Genomic DNA, 22,225 nt, shown 5'->3' on the forward strand with positions numbered 1-22,225 from the left:
TTATAACTTATCACTGTTATGTCATGTGTTCAATCAAACCCATGATAAAGCTAAAAATATTGGTAAAAATTGCATTTTATTACTGTTTTTGTCAATTAAAACAGTTCTGATAATATGGGTAAAACTTTTTACCTTCATGAATTTTGGAAAATAGCAAGAATTTAAGTATTTTTGAAGGAAACTGAGAACAATCAACATGAAATTGCATTGCAGGTAGGGGTGAGCCAAAAGTCTCTCTCTCGTGTACAAAATTCACAACACAATGGAAAGTCATATTAACCAAAATTGTTTTGGTTAATATGACCCTCCATTGTGTTATGAATTTTGTTGGTTGGATCCTATTTTAGTCCAGACAAGCCTAAAAAATACAAGGGTAACCAGAAAACAGCTCTCCAAAAAAAATTTTGAGGTGTGTCAGTAATCCAAATAAAAATATACTTGAGTCTAATAATTTTCACACGTCTGTATAGTAGTAATTTTAAAAATTACACCTAATTAGTAATTAATTTATTATTTCTATATTTATTATTTAGATTGGCAGGAGTCAGCAAGCCAGGAGCCTGAGTCTGAGACCAGTGGGAAGTGCTCCTCCACCAGTTTTGGCTCCACTAGTGACACTGCACTTTGCCAGTGTCACTAGTGGAGCCAGAATATGTGAAGTGTTTTGCATGTCCTTGGAGTACGAATATGTGATTTGTAGGAGTTGAAGTTGTTTTTGTGTGGATGCATAAAGTTTTGTCTTCCATGTGCATAAGATGTGACAATGTAAACTGTGTTGTTTTTACATGTCTGACCATTGTAAACATGTTGTGTGTTGTTTAACATGTTAGATAATGAGTTCAGGGCTAAGAACAACTAGAGAGGACTCAAGGAATCTCCTTGAAAAATTCCTCGCCTAATGAATATTTGATTTGTTTGTATGGAAATGTTTTGAATCCTGAGATTCAGTGTTGTTCTCCAGTGTTGTATAGTGTTTTGGAAGAATGCAACGAGTGATGGATATATTTTGTACATGTGTAGCATATGTAGCAACCAACTGCCACATGTATATTTCTGTGTTGTTTGTGTGCTCACATAAACAGCACTGAAACATGCACATGGCATATATAGACTACAGAATGACTGAATCTCTGAATGAGTAACTGTTCTTTGGATCCCCTGTGATTTCTATGGCAACCTTTTTGTTGTTCCATACAGACTCCACACAAACACCAAAAACATGTTGAAGAATACAACAATTCTTCAACATGTTTGTATATTTTGTTTGCAACACAGGAAGACAAGTATTCCTGTATTGCAAACAATACAGGAAGACAATTGGTCTTTGGTGTTTGTGTGGAGTCTGTAGTATTATTGTTTTTAGGTTTCATGTAGATGATGCCATGAGTAAGAAATTTTGGCATGTCTTGTGGATTTATGATGATGTGTGTTTGGTGTTTAGCTAGTTCCTGGTGCAGTGATGTAAACTTTTTGTACCAGAAATTGTGAATGTTGTCTACACCAGGTGTCTTCCAGTTACAATATGCTGTTAACAGAACATGCGTGTCGTGTACGTTTATCTCAGCACAGGGCATAGTCAGTATGTTGGGCAAGTGTTTGTTCTCTTCAATCCAGCCTTCAACAGTGTTGTAAGTGACCACACTGGACAAAAGAGAAGACTAATAAGTCATGAGTTTTTCTTCTGTTAGTGTGCTACTGTGTTGTGTATCAGTGGTTGTTTTGATACTAATTTGTCTGTAAAAGAGTTTTTCATTGTTTGTAAATAATTTATTTTGTTGTTTCTGTAGCAAACACGTTTTGTATTGTTTGAGTCTACATGTTTTAGTGTATTGTGTCAGTCTGTCTAATTTCAGTCTAATGTCATTTATCTGTGTTTCTATTCTTTGCCAGACAGGCTTGTGACAGAATGGTGTTTTGTGTGTATCTGTCTGTGATTGTATTTTCAGTCCATGGTATGCCACTACTATGACTGCCCCAGCATAATCTACTGTATGAATGTCTGAGAGTGTAGAAATTAAATGGATGTAGTGTGTTAGTGAGTGAGTGTTTACATAATTTAGTGTTTTTCCTACTACCTTAGACATGTTGGTTTTTGGTATTTGTGGTCTTTGTGTGGGATCTATACCTATAAATTTAGTGAGTGTTTCCTGAAATAAAAGTGAGAGAATATTAACTAAATCAATGTCTATGTTATCAGTGGTGGATGAGGAAATGTCTGTAGTATCATTAGTGGTAATTGTTGTATGTGTGTTATAATCAGTGCTTGTTGCTGGATTATCCTGACAAGTTAAGTGATCTTCATTAATATTAAATGTTTCTGTCTATTGACATATTTGATCAGGAACCTGTTGTTTGTGAGATAAGGTTGTTGTGTATAATTGTTCTTTTTTGATAACAACCCTTTGTTCGGTGACAGTGAGGTGAAGATATTATTGTGAGAATCTATGATGTAGTTGTTGTCTGTACGCTGTGATGGTGTAGTAAATATGAATGATAAAATGGACAATGGAAACGAATGAGTTTATCAGTTGATGTGGTTTTCCAGCCTTTGCAGTCTGTGGATGCATTTCCATAGAAACACCAAGGCTAGATTGATTCCTCAACATCTGTTGAGGATATTGCAGTAGCCATGTTTGGGTTGGTGCTGCTTTTGCCACCAGTGACCAAAGAAGACTGTGGCCTATTTTTCAAACATGAGCTTCTGCCTAACCCACAAACATAGACCTTGTTAACGCTCACATACCACTCATTATTTAATATATGTTATAAATGAAAATGGCATAAATCCATTTATTCATACATTGAGATATTTAAGGGTTTGCATTTGAATCAACTGAAAAATATTTACCTGAATTTATTGATGTTTGTCATGTTTTTAAAACTATAAACTTTAAACTATAAACTTTACATGAATTATAAAGACTTTAAAATGACCCAAAATTATTTGTATGGTCATAATTATTTGAATAAGTAAATTAATCCTTGGAACTTTATAATTCATGTATATATGTACAGTACATTGCAAAGAATTCTTGAATTTTCACCAAGAGTCTGCAGATGGCTATAAATACAACAAAATATAACATGAGTAATGTTTTGAAAAATTTTAATACTGTGTGGTTGATGTCAAATGTGTGTGTATGTGTTTTTTTTTTTTTACAAAGAAATATTTGTATCTTTATGTTGTTAATCATCTGTATCTGGTTGGAATGTTGAAAGAGGATAGACTTTAAAATGACCCAAAATTATTTGTATGGTCATAATTATTTGAATAACTATAAACTTGTTAAATTTTATTATGTAATAATTACTAATATAAAAGCCATCATCAGTGTGTGAATTCCTTATAACTCCTGCAATTTTTGTTCATTCAATCCAGATGAAATTTTAGTTATATTTGTTTTATGTACCGATGGAAAGTATAGGGCTACTTATTTTGTGGAAATATTAGCTATAGAATAAACGTTTTATTGATTTCAGATTGGTGATTGCACTTATGTTGCAGTGACGTCAGCAACCATGTAACATTCATGTTTGAAAAGGGAATTTTCCGTAAGTTACTTTTAAATATTTTGGCAAATGGCATATTTTAAACTTTAAAAATAATAGCCACATTGGGTCACTTCTTAAAAAATCTTTCTATTATCCAATTGGAAGTAGCAATCTAATGAGCCCATTATTTAGAAAGTATTATCACTTATCTAATTAACATACATACAATTCATCTTAGTTTTTTTAATTCCATGTTGATAAAACAATTTTGTCAAAAAAAAAAAAATACCTAGGGGAAATTGTAAGAGTACAATTGGTCAAGTAACTTCTAGATCTAAAAGAATAAGAACAACCAAGACTCTGAAGGCCTTCAAGTTCAACTTGAACAATATCGAGTAAGAATGGCTTAGTTGTGGGCTGCAGAAACAGCATCACAACATGAAGCTCAACTTGAAGCTCTTCTCAATTCTTCAGTCTCTACTTTCTCATTAAAAGTATTGTTATGATTGATGGGAGAATTTCTAGTAATTAATAAAATTGTTAAAGAAATTAAACAAATGGACTTATACCACTTTCAATAATAACAAATTGTGAAAAATATGAACAACAGCAATTACAAATTTAAGTTAATTGAAGTTGGCTTTTCTGGAAATGTATTTTTGGGCTGCAATTTGAAAAGATTGTAGACCTACAAATTCTCAGTATCGTCCTTCTGTTTGTCTGTCTTTCCTTAATCTTGAGAACAGAGTTAGATGGATGAAAGCCCAGACCAAATACCGGAAGCCATGTTATTTCAATTTAAAAAATTTCCCCGAAAGGTGTTAGATAGATGATACTATTGTTAACAGGATAAGTATGATGTATAGGGACAAGCCACTACTAATTTGAGATGGACAGCATATATTTGGAATCACTTTAAGGACCGGGTGGTGTAACCGGGAGTGCATACCTATATTGAATATTGGGCACCATTGGCTAACCAAACTAAATGTGGTAACACTGTGACGAAGAGGTAACAGCGAGGTCATGAAATCTGGTACCTCCAACATGAAAGATGCCAATTCATTTCCATCGTTTCTAAACATAGTAGCATCTGTTTTCTTTCAAACAAAATGTGAGAACTACGGGAGTTAAACGACAAGCTCAACCTTGCTTATCGGCTTCAGTGTCAGAGGATGGCCATTGGAGGGTAATTTAGTGTAGTGGAGAGGGTCGGTGAAATCGGGATAAGGTGTCGAGTATACTCAAGGATGACATGCTTTGAATACAAAACAACATATTTAATAAACACCTAGATTATTACAATTCTGAAGTACAGAACAAATATAGATACAAGAAAAGTGGTAAATACGGGTATTGGCACAACCAGGGCCGGATTTACATAAGGGCATTTGGGGCCTGTGCCCAGGGCCCCCACAAAACTAAAAAAAAAAATATGTTTAAACATAATTTTTTTCTATTACCGCGACATGATTTTGTTGCCCTCATGATTAGGCCACACTAGGCGTGTGGCCTAATCATGAGGGCAACAGGCAGAGAAAACCAAACCCGGGAGAAAACCTATGAAACATTGGAAAATTTCGGGAAAAAATTTCACATAGGTATTTTTCAGTTAAATTAAAATAATTATTTTACACAATAAAATATATGTATGTTTACAATAACCTTATTTTTAAATGAAATTTACAACTTAATAGTTCAAATCTAATTGAAAGTACAGTATTTTGTGTAAATTTTCTAAATCATCAAATTTGCCTACTCTTAAAGGGGGACCCCCACCGAATTTGTGCCCAGGGCCTCTGGATTGGTAAATCCAGCCCTGGGCACAACAATTCTCTTTGGCATGACACTGATTAATACGGTTGCACTGATACTTCTTTGCGGCTTCCGAGGTCTGACCAGATTAGGCCGAGACTCCACTAGCATAAAAATGGGCGTAAAACCCCTCACTGTGAAAACTTTTAATCACGTGACCTATTTGTGTTTGCGCTCAGATTGCAGTAGAGGTCCGGCTAGCAAAATTTTTATGCCGTCGGTGCTGTCAAAGTTACGCCTGCATGGTTGTATATGTGATATATCGATATAAAGACAATGATTATATTCTACGAGTTTTTTTTGTACTTATAATTACAAATGTAGTAAAAATAATATCTTTACTTTTATATATTAACTTTTATTATTATATTATTAAGATAATATACAGCACTTATAAGCTTAGCTTTTTTAATATATATTCATTGAAATTGAAGGATTTTCCATTGGCCATCCATATCACATGTTTTAGGCATCCATTATTACTGTATAATCGGGATACCTCTTGTCATAGATACATGAATACTTTCGGATGTTTTCAATAAATCTTTCCAGATTTATTCTAGAGTAGCCACGAGAGAACATACACAAAAGCTCGTTGTTTTCTGCCATTTTCGCACTCTGTCACAATGACCTAGATTTCACTGACTTCTGATTGGTGGATGGTACCGTTTTACGGCCATATTTGTGTCGAAAGTTGAACACTGCTCAACTCACTTTTACGTCCTGCTCAGGTGTAAAATATCATGGTCATGTGATTAAGTTTATACGGCGAGCGGTTTTACGCCTGTTTTCACACTAGTGGAGTCCTGATCTTAGATTTCCATATTGGGAGTTAATATTAGTCTAACTTATAGAACTAAAGAACTACTTAACCGAGAAAGAGAGAGTTTCATAATCTACATATAAACAAACATACCACTGAGCCTGTTATTGGTGTGTGTCTTCTAATAAACAGACCATTACAAACATTTTCAAACTCTCAGGTTCTTCTTCAGGTAACTAATAACTTCTGAATGAATGCAATTCAAATTAAATTCAATTGGATATAGATTCGTCATTCAGGCATGCACCCCTTTAACAGCTGTAGATTATCATAAGTTGTTGTCTATGATTGCCTGCCAGGCTGTCGACAGAGTGATTTCATCCTTATGGTCAATGCAATTACCATCTTTGAGTATGTAGATGTAAATGAGCCTCTAGCCATCTAAGATAGTGTATGTGTTGCGTAGTGTGAATCACCTTTGCTTGATTGAAAATTGGTTCTACACCTGAGTCTGAGATGTAGATGGTTAGAGGTGATCCTCGTGTGTAGAATATTTGTTGTGTGCTCTTTCATTCTCACTTCTGGGAAGTGCTTGGTGGATCCTACGTAGACCAGGCTTCTGTCTCATCTATGGTCCATGAGTGGGATGGTGTTTACACCTGGGAGTTGTTCTTTGTTGGGGGGTGTCTTTTCCGTTCCATAAAATGTCAAATATTGTAGCACATCTTCTATAAGCGATGTGAATATTCTTTTTCTTAGCTATCACAGAGTATAGCAATTTAAAATATGAATTGTAAGTAACCAGGATGATACTGGGTGGAACTTCATTGGGTGCCTGGGTTGGTTCTAGTTCTTGGCAACAGTGCCATCTGTGTATCAATTTGTGTGTGATGGCAGGATAATCATATTCTTTGGCTACATGTTCCATACACCTCAGCTCGGTTCAGAGAGCTATCTGAGAAAATGAGCGTGTTTAGGCCCTCTTAATTAAGACATTAAAGGCTGCCATTTTATAGTGGGGAGGGTCACATGACCCTGCCAGTATATATAAATGTTCTGACCCTGGTTTACAATATACTTCCGTGTGGATTGCTGTTTGTTCAAACTTGATGTTAATGTCGAGGAAATGTGCCTCGAAAGCATGAGTCATAACCCATATGGCTTGACCTTAGAGATAGACCAGGCTCATGCTTCCAAGGCACATTTCCTCAACATTAACACGAGAGTTCGAAAACGTTCAAAATGGTCTGTTTATTAGAAGACACACACCTGTAACAGGCTCAGTGGTATGTTTGTTTACTTTACTTTGGTATAGTATCGCTGTTGTTTAATCTGCATATAATATACCTCTTAGACTGATGGTTCCCATTGTATAGAACAGGGGTGGGCAAGCAAGAGTTCAGTGGGAGCCGAAATGTAGGTTTTGCAAAATGCATGGGAGCTGCAGTTCTGTCCTGTTGTGGTGGATAGTATGGTAAGGCGCGCGATTTTATTATATAATGTAAATATAATATAAAACAAATATTGAATTTTTTTAATAAACTTATTTTCACAAAATTGTAAAAATAATAATAAAAAACAGAAATTAACACTTTCAGCAAGAGCCGCATGTAACTCAAAAAGAGCCGCATTTGCCCATGCCTGGTATAGAATGTTGGCGAATCACTCCAGGATCAGTAGTCAGTAGGGGTGGCAAGTAGAGCTCTATCTTTGGGCTAAAGGTGACCATTGTAGATTATGGCAAGACGGGTCCTGTTCACTGTTGATGTCCGTGCCCGGAAGACTGTGTCCAACCCCTTTTTATACCCGGTTTGGGGGAGCTGACTAATGCTAGGTATGATGAAACCGGTTCTGTGTCTAGAGGTTTTTTATGTTAATTGTCTGAACATTTTGTCAAATTTATTACTTCTTTCTATCCAGCATTGTTACTCATTCTACCTCATAAAATTGATAACAGCTGTCAAACAAACTGAATTAATAGCTGGAGGTGACTAAGGTCAGGGTTTGTCTTGTGACCTTAGTAATAATTGTTGATATTCGAACTCTTTTATCTATCTAGAAATCACAGGAAATAGGATGTGTGCAGGTTTTTGTTGGGGATGGCCTTCTCTTTCTCGGTGACCTTTTGTTTGTTCGCAGGGGGATTGGAATATTACTTTAAGTGATTAAATTATTTAATAGCAGCTTCTCACAAAAACAAACTCAAAGCTTCTAGCTGCCTGAGGTCAAAAGTCATTAGTTGTTTATGATGTCAAGTTTCCTCCATGCTTCCTGGTTAACTGCAGGGAGGAGGGGTGCAATAATTGTATCAATAACTATTATGAATGGACTTATTCTACTTTCAAAAAAAAAAAAAACATTCTATCGATAACATTTTACAGTTAATATTCTTTTGATTAATTTATGAGGATATTGTACACCACTGACTGTGTTATTAAATATATAAAAAAAGGACCTCTATGTCTCACTTAAACTATCACTAACTTATTTTTTTTCCAAAAATGGACTTACACCATTTTCATTTATAATGGCTCATATATATATAATATTAGACTTAGAATCATTATAACATTTTTTTTCTCTCATGAAAAATAGAAACAATGGAACCAGAAATCAAATATACAGAGGAGCTTTGCCACCCTAGCCGTTGCAGGTAGGCAGGGTGGCAAAGCTCCTCTGTATATTTGATCTTTTGGTTTTACAAGTACCAATCAATGTTTAAAAACAGTCTTTACAGAACCTTTTTCAAACTTAAATGTGTTTTTAATTAACATTTTGTGCTTGCAAGAAGTAACCTACATTACAGGTCCAGTAAAGATTAACATCTATTTTGAAAATTAGAAAAAGTTCTAAATAAACATTTATCAAGTAGTAATTTTTGATAATGATTAAAGTAATATAATAATTTAGTTCATTGAAAATATAGTACTAGGATGTTACACAAAGCCAATTTTCTAATGCAGAGGTCGGCAACCTTTCAACAGTGTTGTGCTGAACCTAAATTATAGTGTTATTCTGGGTGCTGACATGATTTTACCAATTTTATTATATATAGGATCAAAATTGGTCCAGTTTTAATTATTAATTTTTAAGTCCATTATAATTTAATTTTTACTACATTTCTATTCAATCAGAGTGCCACAGTTTGCCAATCCCTGCTCTAATACATTCATTTTTGCTTATTTCATTGTAAGTGGACGACTGGCCTTTATCATCATTCTTACAACTACTTTCTACATCACCGGAGATTCAGATTGTAAGGAATGTCTTATTCCTCATAATCTGAATCCCCATATCAAATTGATTTTCAATAATCTGAAAAAGAAACCATATTAGATATGAAAAATATGTTAACAACACACCCAACAGCTGTAAGTGAATGGGTTAAATTTAGAAGTGCCATCTCTTGCGCAAACCAACAACTAGAATAATTTAATGTAGAATAAACTGAAAGAAAAGAATCGGCCTGAAGCGGGACTCAAACCCGCAACTCCCGCTTGCCGTGCGGACGCGTTGCCAGTTACGCTACCCGGACCTTCGATCCGATCGCCTCTTCCAGCACATATGAGCCACGACTGGGGATGCATCCATGCCCATGGCCTGCAACCACTACACAGGCAACTCAGTCGGCCAACAGAAGTCCCGACCAGGCTATGATAAACAAATACACACCAACGAAACCCGATAATATAAGTAACAACACACCCAAACAGCCGTAAGTGAACGGGTTAAATTTAGAAGTGCCATCTCTTGCGCAAACCAACAACTAGAATAATTTAATTTAGAATAAACTAAAATTTAACCCGTTCACTTACGGCTGTTGGGTGTGTTGTTACTTATATTATTGGGTTTTGTTGGTGTGTATTTGAAAAATATGTTACATTCATACTGAATTGCAGTCTCTCACACTGTCCTGAATTTTAAACTCATGAAAATGGATAATTGCCAGTCTAGAAATAGCATAAACTCATAGAATTACATAGAATTAGCCTCACTGGCATAAACTTTCACTTTATGCCAGTGAGGAATCCTACAACAATGAACATGTCAAGCAGTCTGTGAGAGCTCACAGCAATGGTTAAGGGTTAAAATGGCTTATCACTTTCTTCCTCAAAAATATCAACAAAAAGAGACATTCCCAAAATCTAAAGATAAAAAATTTATTTTTAAAATTATATAATATATATATATATATGAAATCAACATACAGAGACAGTATTGGAGTTTGAAGAAAAATGCAATAAATGAGTTTCTTTGGATAAAATATTATTCTGTTTAAATTATTTATATCTGAGAAAGCACCTAAATAAAAAGGTAGAGTCGTGAAAAATAATAGCAATGCTGCTATAAGTAGGAATGGCAAGTTTTTGAAACAATTTTAAGTGAACTAAACTCAATCTTTATAACTGTGTGATTTACAAATTCACCAACTAAAAATTGCTATATTAGAACATTTTTTGTTAGCTACAATCAGATTATTATTATCTACATATGAATGACAATTTTACATTGTATAGTTATTGTTTTATAAAAACAGTAATATATAGGTTAAAATTATCAATAGTAATGATTCAAAAATATTACAAATTGTTTAAATGAATACAAGAATTTCTCATTGTTTGATTTTAACTGGAAATCATTTTAAGTGAATAAAAGTTATTAAAATATTTTGTCTAGTGTAATTTTACTTAATAAGCTTTGTTTAACAAATTATTTTTAGTATTCTTATATTTAAATCTAAAATACTTCATTAAAAATACTAAAATCTTTGCAATTATGAAAATCAGTATACTTACTTAGAAGAACTTTTGCTATTGTAAGGAAGAGATGAAAATACCACAAAGGGCACTCTCTTGGAAGACACTAATATCACTCTGTAAAAATTCATTATTAGATACATTGTCTAAAATATGATTGGATATTTCTATTAATTACCTTTCATTATATATTTTCTTATCAATGGGACTTTTAAGAACCTCTATATTGGAACATTCTTCCAATCTACTTCTAATTTGAACTAAAAATTAATATACATATATGTAAAATCATTATTAAAACTGCAGTTATTTTACAGCATAGATAAAGATTAAAAATCAAGATCTCTATTAGAATATTGTACCTACCAACATTTTCTATACTACTGCTAACAGAATGGACTCTTTGTTGCAATAATTGCCTTCTTCTTTGACTTAACGACACTCTTTCTCTTGTATCACATACAAAACTATGCACCCTAGGAAAATATTATGTATTTATTAATGCAATAAAATTAAATAATTACAACAATTCAAATATCATAAAAATATATGTTACAATAATGTTATTAATCTAAAGAATAAACACTTATATAATCAAAATCCAGTCACATATCATATATTTATAACTTATCAAATTTATTGACAGATGATAAAACTTCAGTTAAGGTCATTAATTATAATTAACCTACTAAAGACATTTATCACCAATAAACTGATAATAAAAGTATAAAAATAGTTGAAAGTAAATGTTTTTATTAAGTAAATTTAAATATTGTAAAAATTGTGAGATTTTAAAAACAATAGAATTAGTTTAACCTTGATTATATTGGAATGAAATGCATCAAATAATAATTCTCCTAATCTTATCGTTTTGATTATGCACAATTACAATTCATGGGCATCTAATACAAACAGATCTAGACTTTTTTTATGGTTCAAAATATTATTTTCTACTTTTAGTAAAACAATATCAGTTAAAAACATATTGATGCATTATATATATATGTGTATATATATATATATTTTTTTTTAATGGAAAAAAATTCTAAAATCATTCAGGATTCATTTAATAATTTCCAACTTATTAGAAATGTCAAATTGACATTTTTTTCTAAAACAGTTTATTAGACTAAACAAAATTTAATTAAATAATTTGTTGTTTTGATACATCGTATATTGTTTAAGAAAATATTTCAGTATTAAAACCAAAATAGCATTTAAATGAATTTAACATTTTTAAACTCTCTATTAAGGATTTACAGTTATCATAAAGTGTTAAAAGGGCAATTTTTTAAAAACTATATCAAAGTTTCAATACACTTATTGCCTATTTGATGTGTTCCCAATTTATGTAAATATCTCAATATAAAAATATGATGATTCATTATCATACTATCAGAATTTATTTTTAAATAAGGACCATTCTGAAATAAATAATAAACAGATCCTGTCACAACATTAAAATATTAATAATAATGAAAAAATGATGAATTATTTTAAAAATTCAAATATTTTAAGAGAAATGTCATATTATTTACTTTGTTTCTTAGTTGTTGTAACTTTGGTGATTATTAAAATCAACATTTTTCTTTTTAAAAAGAAAATTTAAAGGAAAATCATGTTCATACTTTATAAATAAGAAAATTCTTTCAAGACTTTCTTATAACATCCTATTTATAATAATTAAAACAAGACTTTACATGTAACCTGAATAAAGTTTGCAAAGAATATTCTGGTGATTATTGAAAGATATTTGATTGTATAATCATCCTCAAGTATGAATAAAATCACTTGAAAATATTTCTGATATTAAGTCATTAATACAAAAATTATATCTGTAATTAACTGAAAGATATTTTATAAACAGAAATTATCAGTTTTCAAGGTTGTACCTCCAATATTTCAGCCAATAATGGCTTTACTAGATTAAAACTTATTCTGTGAGATATGTGAAAAACACTGAGATAGGAGTATCAATCTTTTTCTAATAGTAACACCCCAACTTAGAAATTTTTTTCTTGTGATATCCTTATTTTTTTTTTTTATTAGTGTAGAGTTAGTGTTTCTCATGCTTTTAGAATACACATAAGAAATATCAAGGTGTTGCACAGCATCCTGAAGTATTGTTGTGGCATCCTAGTGTGTCACAGCATCCTGAAGTATTGTTGTGGCATCCTAGTGTGTCACAGCATCCTGGTCAAAAACACCATCCTATCTGTATTCTATCATCAATTAAAATGTGGATTGATATAAAAAATGAACATTAAAGGACTAAAGGTATGACATATGCATATGAATCTTGGTGATTTTGAGAAAAATACAGATGGCAAATATATATGTTTGTAGCATGCAAAGGATTCTTCACATATTTAAAGATCCTCTTCATTACTTTGATAAAAGTTGTTTAAATACATAATAAATTGCAAATTACAAAATCAGCAGATAAACTGGCCTATCATGTATCAGTACTGTACATATAATAGGCATGTAATTTCAAATCAACTTTATATCTGATATCTGCACAAAAATATATTACACAGATAAACATTTCAATCTGGCTTATAATATTAATCTTTAATTGATTTTTAAAAAAGACTGCAATAAAAAGAGTAAAATCATGTTCATACTTTATAAATTTGATTTCTATTATAACATAAGTTATATAAATACAAGTTGTTTGAGTTGTAATATCTAAAAAAAATATACCTAGAACAATGTGATATCAAATTTCTATAATCATTAGAATATTCATTTCCTTAGAATTACAATTTTCCTACTTCAAATTTAATGATAAGTTCAATTTATTATCTAAACAGAACTTGAGAAGAATGAAAAAAATACACAAGGCAATATTTTCATGAAACCAAAATACTAAGTTTTTGAATAATTTAAAAATATCTTGTTGCTTAGAGCTCACAAGAAAAAAATGTATTCAACTCTTTCAAAATCCTTTTCCATAATAATAGGCATCTTTGCACACAACTCAGTCAACTAATTTTAGAATGAACTTTAAACCAGCTTGATTTTTGGAGATATGTGACTTCATTGCATAATCTTATCTGAATTTGTTAGTTTAACTATTTCAAATGACTTCACCTTTATACAACAATGTATCAAGATAATTTACAACATATGAACTCTATGTAAAGAAGTTTTTAAAATAAATTATAAATAGATTATCGATTCATTTTAAAAAGCTTTTTATATTTCATTTAAAATATTTTGGAGAGAAACTATTATAGATTATTTTTAATTGAAATAATATTTAAAATTTTGAATTTTATATATCTTTATATGTATATGTTACAGTAAAAACCCGTTTTTAGTGAAAACGGGCTTTAACTAGTTGAAACTAGTTTTTACTGGATGTCATTGCTATAACCCGTTTTGTCTAGTTGAAACTAGAATTTACTGCTGTACATGTTTTGATTTTAGATAAAACTAAAATCAAACATTAACTTTTTAACTTTTAACATTAGTTAAAACTAATTTTAGTTACATAAATATGTTTGGGGGGAATATTAAAACAGAATAAGTTTTAATCTAGTGGGGGGGGTTTCAATAATGTAAACATCTTACACACGTGCATGCTTTAATTTTTTATTTTAATTGTATTAAAATACTATATAAACATTAATTAACCCTTTGTCCCTGAAGGCACCGATCGATCGGTACCCTGGCTTTTTAAGCAAAACTTTGAGGGTACCGATTCATTGTTACTTTGGTAAATATCGATTTTTGTAAAATTTATTAACAACAGATATAATCTCGTTCGATATGAAGTGAATAAAGTATAATAATTCATTATATTAGTTGTTAGCGGTATAAAATTTTGATTTCAAACAAATGTTTGATATAATGTGCGATAATTTCACAACAAATAAACATACATACATAAGTGTTAGAATATTGTTTTGTACAATTCCATATATGTCTTTCTGGCTCAGTGCCAGCAAACAACTATGTAACTAGACAATGTTAATTTTCACAAAATGTTACAAATTATCAAGTTTATGTGTCAGTTCTGATATATATTATTTTTCTTTCTTATAAATTTTTCTAATAAAATGTATTGAAAAATATCGTATTTAAAACTACAGATATTAATAAATGTAAGTGATTTTTTTCATATAGATATAATGATAATTTGATTTTTGGTGAACTTTTAAAATAATATCGCCTGACTGACCTATATTGCCTTAGGAGGGATCGCAAAATAAATGTAAACAAGATGTCGGGGGAAAAGGGTTTAAAGCGATACGAAATTCATCATACACTATAGGAACATGTTAGCTGAATGACCTTGGTAGAAACAGTTTTTACTAAGCCATTTTGTTAAAACCCGTTTTGTCTAGTTAAAACTAGTTTTAACTCAAATTCATTTTTGACTAGCAGTAAATTCCAGTTTTAACAATGACATCCAGTAAAAACTAGTTTCAACTAGTTAAAATGCATTTTTACTGTAACATATATGACATTATATCTGGTAAATCAGAAAGGATGGAAATGTCAAATTAAATTATAAATTTTCTAATCAAATTTTAAATTCTTCAAAATTAATAAAAAACTTGTTCTACCCTGAGCGTATTTTCTTCCCTTTTTTGTATGAAAGGGAGAAAATGTTATTGCTTTATAAAATAGGTTATAAAATACCTACTAACCCAATAAATTAAAATTATTTATTTATTTATATTTATAATGTATCATTAACATATATAGTCCTTGACCAATTTCTTTGATACCAATTTATATTTTTGTTTCAATAATGTAAACATCTTACACACGTGCATGCTTTAATTTTTTATTTTAATTGTATTAAAATACTATAAAGCTTATGTCTTCTGGCTTTAATTGTAGCAAAAGAAAATATTACAAAATTTAAGATTTGACTGTTTTCATTATATTTCAAAAATTGTAACTTATGATTCAAAAATTATGGGATTTTATTTTAAATGGTTCATCAGAAAGAAAATTGTGATCAGAATGGCAACACATAAGGTATCAAAAGTTAAATGAAACTTACAAACTATTACAATAATATTAAATATTGTTTAAAAATTTTAAATTTTATGTAAAATGAAAATATGTTTAAAATATACACAACTTGAAGAAAGGAAGAAAAGAAAAAAAAAATTGAGTCTCTAAACGTGTCTTCCTCTTATATAGAAATTGGCTTTAAACATCGCTTAATTATATCTATTTTAGATCCTTTCCAAACCAAAAGTATATAAAATTTCCTTTAAAAGGCTCTGTAGCATTGATTCTTGTAGAGCTTTGAATAAGAATAAAAATCCAAACAAAAAAAAAAAAGAAATAGAATCTTAAATACGTTTCCTTTTGTCATTAAAATTTAAAATGTTAATTTATATTATTTGGATCTGTTTAATCAAAAACAAAAAGTACTTTTTAAGACACATTTGCAATTATTATAGTTTGCCCTAGAGAAAATAAGCTGCAGCTGCATTATTTGATTTTCAACTAATAAAAGAAATGGATATACATGACAGAGCTCTCACTCAAAGAAAAAAAAGTTGACAATTTAAGAAAACTCAGAAATGCTGCTTTCTCAAGAATGCAAGATAGATTTCTTTCTTTAAGACTCTTCCTCTCTGTCCACACCTATAATTTACAATCAGGCAGATTTTTTCCTTATCTTCTCCATTCATCTTCCAGTCCAAATGTACACTTACTGTTGATACACCAAGAATGTCTTCTTGTAATGTCTTCTTAGTATACCATTTGCACAAAGGAAAAATTATCTATATGTCTTTTGTTAAAAACCTCTATCTATCGCACTTTTTTATAAAATATATATTTTTTCTGCAATCCTCAAATTTAAGTTCTATTTTATTTAATATCTTATAATACTTTCAATTGATTTTCTTTCTCAATTAAGATTTTAATTATAGAAAAGGATAATTATAAACTTACACAAACATCTCCCCTTTCTTTGATATTTTAATTTGCATACCTTCGATTTTAAACAACAGTTGCTAACTTCAAGCAGCACATGTTAGAGAATTTCCACACTTTATATCTGCAGTGGTCTGTACTCAATCCGTAAGAGTAAAAAAAAGGAAAAGGAACAAAGACCACATTACTATTTAATTGTTATATACTCTTTTGGCACAAAACATTTCATAAATTTGACTAAGTGGTGAAAGCCATGGAAATGTTTTAAATAATAGCCCTTAATGCAATATATTAGTTCATTGTTTGGACCATTTGTCTATAGTAAAACTTCAATTATTTCCTCTGGATTTGAGTATTGCAAAGTCTTAAATCTATGTGTTCGCATCTGCACTTTCATAACTATTTTTATCTCCTGAATAGTGTAGTAGAGGTGGATCTAGGGTAATTTGATATAGGAAAGAGATTAAGTTACAAGTAAAATTTTTTCATAATCTAAATGCAAACCAAAATTTCTACCTGAGACCCACTACCACACGGGTTTTAAAGATATCAAAGAAATCAACAAAGAAACATGTTAGTTGCAAATTTCATATATACATATACCATGTTTTACAGACTATAAGACGCACCTTAATTTTTAAGCAATTTAAAAAAAAAATACCTATAAGACGCTATGGACTATAAGACGCACCTGAATTTTGGAGGCAATTTTTCGAAGAAAAAAGTGCATCTTATAGTCCATAAAATACGGTATATATAAAAAATACAAGCGTAAATAACCTGAAATGAGCTGCACATAATGTAGCTATACATATTAAACCAAATTTACAAAATACAACAACAGTTTAACAACTCTGTCATTCTGGAAGAATGACTACAGTTTCCTTTTTTTCGTGATTGATTTAATTCAGATCTTTATGGCCAGTGTGATGTGTGGGTGCCAATGATGTCTTTACACTGATAATCGTTTCCTCACTGTCCGGGAGTAGGTGTAATTCTGGATTTTTCTAGTGGTTCTACATAGTTGGCCAGGTATAGACCGATGACACCATTAATTTCACCCCCTCCACCAGGTGGTGTCTTCTTTGTTATATACAGTAATTACTTGGCCTTTTTGGAGTATTAACTCGTCCTCGTGCTGACCGATGAACAGATAGAGCAACCACTTGATCTACTGGCAGTCTGAGTAGTTTCATTCATGGTCTCTTCTGTCTGTTGTTTTTGCTGCTGCTGAGCATCTAGAGTACTTCTATTACTATTAGTTCCATTTCCACTCAGTGGTTTCACATACAAAGCAGGAAACCATCCAATCTGCCTCTTCTTACCTTTGATCTGCATCTCTCTCTACCACCAACCACTCAGACTATTCTTCCAAACCTGTATTAGTTGTTTGTGTTGCAAACTCAACTGACCCAGACTCTGATAAGATGCTATCACAGTAACTAAGAAAATGAGTTAACTGATAATTTTTCACATTCTAAATACTTTACAACATTTTTATAATTTATTCCAATACATTTAGATCTGAACAGATGTTCCCAATAACAGAATTTGTACAATTTCACATTTCAACATTGTTGCTAATTGAAAACTTTGTGTTTTCATTTTAAAAACATCTTTTTTATTAATTATTCTGGCTGCTTTTTTTAAATGATAACAGAGCAGTACTTGAATAATGAAAAGGAATTAAAGAAATTCTATGATTAATTTTCTTTCTGATATAATTTCTTCCTTTTTTAAAATTTCAGAATTCTATATTTGTAAACTTTATGAATCTTAAACTAAATTTTATAGCCATTCTTTTCATTTTATTATCTCAATTTGAGCTCAGAATCCCTACTTGAATTCAGCAACTCATTTTTAGAGCTCTGGTGACTAATAACTGAAATTTTGCTAATTTGTATTAAATTGAATTTAACAGAAATAAATATTTCCTATCATTTCTTTGTAAGTCTTCACATTCAAACAGTGTACCATTTCAAATTAACACATACACATCAAGGAAACCATTAGTAGGTCACTATGTCACTTATTATCAGAGTGAATAATATACTAGATCACAAACATAAACAGATTTAAAAATAGCACATAATAATTATAAATCACTGTCCAATGCAACATGACTCGTTTTGATCCTAGCTTTCTAAAACATTATTACTCTTTTTTATTTTTTCTAGATTAAGATATTGACAAACTTTATCTCATACGATATTCTAATTGGTATTATGTCAAGAAAATTTATTAGAAAATATAAGATTTTAAATATGTAGAATGCATAAATATGTAATAAATGCTTTTAGAAGAAATCTTTTAAAAAGTAATTAAAATTCATTTGTTGTAAAAAAGTAAACATTCACTTTTAAAACATATTCTTAATTTTTCTTTAAGATATAAAAAAAATATAACAGTTTTTTTTATGGTTATAATGTACTCAATGCCTTGTATATTCTTGTAATATTGTCTATACTTTATCTTGCTATTCTCACAAATCATTCTATAATTTCCACAAAATGTTTAAAATATGTTTCTGAAGCTTCAGAAACATTTTAGATCATTTGGCAAAGGATTTTTAAAACCAATCTTAGCAAAAGGGCTAAGATGCAATCCATAATGCAGTTCCCATGTGGAGAATCAAACTCTAGTCAACTGGGTGATAGCAGAATATCTGCTAATTATTAAACTGCATGAGATATATGATTTTTTTAAAAATTAATTTCAACAACCAATAATCATTTTGAACATTGAAAACATATAGGTGTATAACTCTTGTATTTATTTACTTACATTATTTGAAATATAATTTCAATATCTTAAATGTAAATTTTTCAAAATACATATAGCACTTTTTAATGCTATATGTATTTTTCATGTTTAAGCTTCTTGTCCTTTAATTGGTTAGATATAATAATTTTAAGCTCAGTTACCCGTGCTTTTTGGTAGGACTTGTTATACATCACTGTTCAATACAAGAATTTCAGACCTTAGTCATAGCAATTTCCCTTAAGTAGATGAAAAATTTAATTAAATAGTGAAGTTATTATCAAGCAAAGAAATAAAGACAATCATATTTATATACAATTGTGGTCTTTACAAATAGTAAGAATTGTGATTGCATATTTATTTATCAATAAATTTAACATTTTTTGTCATTTTTCTAGAATTAAATTTGTTGTTTTTTCCTATTTTGAAATTTATTCCCAATGCTAAATCTTTTTTCTATTCATATAGCCTATATTGTGCACAAATAAATGAATTACACAGTTAAATTATCAAAAGTAGAAAATCAGACAAAATACTTTCTTGGCCAACATGTCTGGGTGTGTGTGGACATATTGGCCAAGGAAAACACTAGATTAGTCCCTGTCTATAAATGCCTATCTGCTAACCTACAGGAATGTTACTGCAGGAAGTTGAATTGAGTGTTACAGTTTCAAATACCTAAGGCTCACCAGTGCCCCGCATTCCCATTCATCATTTGGGACAACATACAACTGCCTAGCTTCGTCGTGGACGTGCTTGGATATAGCTCGACCTTTGCACTTCCGCCACCCAAAGACAGAACCAGAGACCTCATCCTGGACTTGGAATACCTAATAAAGGGCCTCCCGGACACACAGAAGGAATATTATGGGTGGATATCCTCGATAAATGTCAGAAAAGCTAAAGAACAACCGGAAATTATAGAACTAAGAAGCAAGCTGAGATGTACAACTGAATGGATGCGACGGAATGGAATAGTTCTCACTAGAGCTGATAAGTCCAAAACACTAATCCTCATGAAACATAGCTCCTACCAATGAGGTTTGAGAGAGCACATTGATGGTACCATGTGCGAGAAAGAAAGGGACAATGTAATAGACAAGCTGAAGCTAAAGTTAGACGTTTTGCAAATTCTAAATTGACCAAGCACCTAGCATTACCTAGTGACATAGTGATAGATTTGCCAGGCGTACCTAGACATTTTGCCTACACAAAAACACAAAGTGGGCCAACAACTATGCCCGATTGTGGACAAAGTAAGGGCACCCACAAGAAAACTTGAGAAAGCCATTCACAACCTTCTAACTCCCCATCTGGAAGACTATCCACACACCATAAACAAACTGGCTGACCTCATCTGTCTCCTGCAAGATATTCTCCCTGCCACAATTTATGACAGTTTGACTGCAAGTCTATGTACCGTTTGGTGGAGCTCCCTCCAGCCTTCTGCTCCCTTAGAGATTTTTTATTTAATGCAGTACAAGACCAAATGCTGCACCAACAGATACTTGAAGTGGCCCATCTCATGTGTTACAACTCTGTTTTTACATTTGACGGCACTATTTACCAGCAGAAGAGGGGTACCACTGGGTAGCCCAGTGTCAGGGGACCTTTGTGAAATGGTCATCAGGCAGCTTGAGAGTAAGGCCCTCCCACCTTTCCTTCCTATCATCCTGATCTATAAAATATACATAGATGACATACTTATCATGTGGAGGGAGGTCCCTGACATGACATCCTTTGTGCAAACCATCAACAACAACCCTTTCTGTCTAACGGTTGAAATGGAGCAGGCTAGAACAGAAGAGGTCCATTTTCTCGACATTGGTATAAAAATAGTAGGACCCAGCATTCATACATCCATGTACTTCAAACCTTCTGCTATCCTACATACATACCAGCTGACTCTTGCGACCCATTCTCATACAAGGCGGTTGCTTTTAATGCTCTAGTCAGAAGGACATTCTCATACTTGTCAACCAAACAAGCCCTGGCAACCGAGCCTGGCCCTAAATCGCATTAGAAAGTTAGCAACCAAGCATGGGTTCCCGACTCTGACACACCGCTTGGTCAAATGGCACCAACGCCTAAAGCATGCTTCCATCGCAAATAGTAATGCCAACTTACAGCCAGACAGTTAGGCATGGGTCTCCATCATATTTAACCCATACCTTAAGACAGTGAATAAGAAGATAGCCAACAAACGTAACATACAGATAGCATACAGATGTCCTATGATTTTCTATATCCTATGGAATGAAAAAGACCCCCCCGGATCGCACCAGACTCCTTGGTATCTATTCTATCCCAATCAGGGACAACAGATGGAACGAAGACTTGTTATACATCGGTTTGACTAAGCGTTCCTTAAACACCCATATATGAGATCATCATCTGGCACAGGAAACTCACCACAGCCCTTGCCACGTTTGCATCCGATCCCAAGGTCGAGGCGCAATCCAAGAAAGCTACAATCATCATAAACACACTCCACCAGAAACATCTCAGGTGGCTAGAAACTATAGCCATCTATAACACTGGCCAGGCAGCCACGTGCATCAACTGGAAGGAAGAGGTGAGTCTATCTCTTGCCTGGCAATCCCTATTAGATGCCAACCCACATCTACCTCCTCCAGTGCATGACTGCGCATGTCAGGCAGGACCCACTTTGGCAGAATGACACCTGATCCCACCGAATAACATACACTCCTCCATCCAGGGAATT

General features: G+C 32.0%; 1 protein-coding gene across 2 annotated transcripts in view; it reads right to left on the bottom strand.

Annotated features, from left to right (window-relative positions):
- The window catches only part of LOC136985992 (CDK5 and ABL1 enzyme substrate 2-like), a 390,978-nt gene that overhangs the window by 5,358 nt on the left and 363,395 nt on the right, over positions 1-22,225 (bottom strand). For both annotated transcript variants that reach the window (XM_067283423.1, XM_067283421.1), the window contains 3 exons: positions 11,194-11,303; positions 11,006-11,087; positions 10,867-10,944 (listed from right to left, as the gene is read on the bottom strand). In XM_067283423.1, coding sequence (XP_067139524.1) covers positions 10,867-10,944; positions 11,006-11,087; positions 11,194-11,303 — 270 coding nt within the window. The remainder of the gene's footprint in view (positions 1-10,866; positions 10,945-11,005; positions 11,088-11,193; positions 11,304-22,225) is intronic.

Source organism: Centruroides vittatus, unplaced genomic scaffold, assembly GCF_030686945.1.
Source record: "Centruroides vittatus isolate TY-2023 unplaced genomic scaffold, ASM3068694v2 contig_986, whole genome shotgun sequence".
Taxonomy (NCBI): domain Eukaryota; kingdom Metazoa; phylum Arthropoda; class Arachnida; order Scorpiones; family Buthidae; genus Centruroides; species Centruroides vittatus.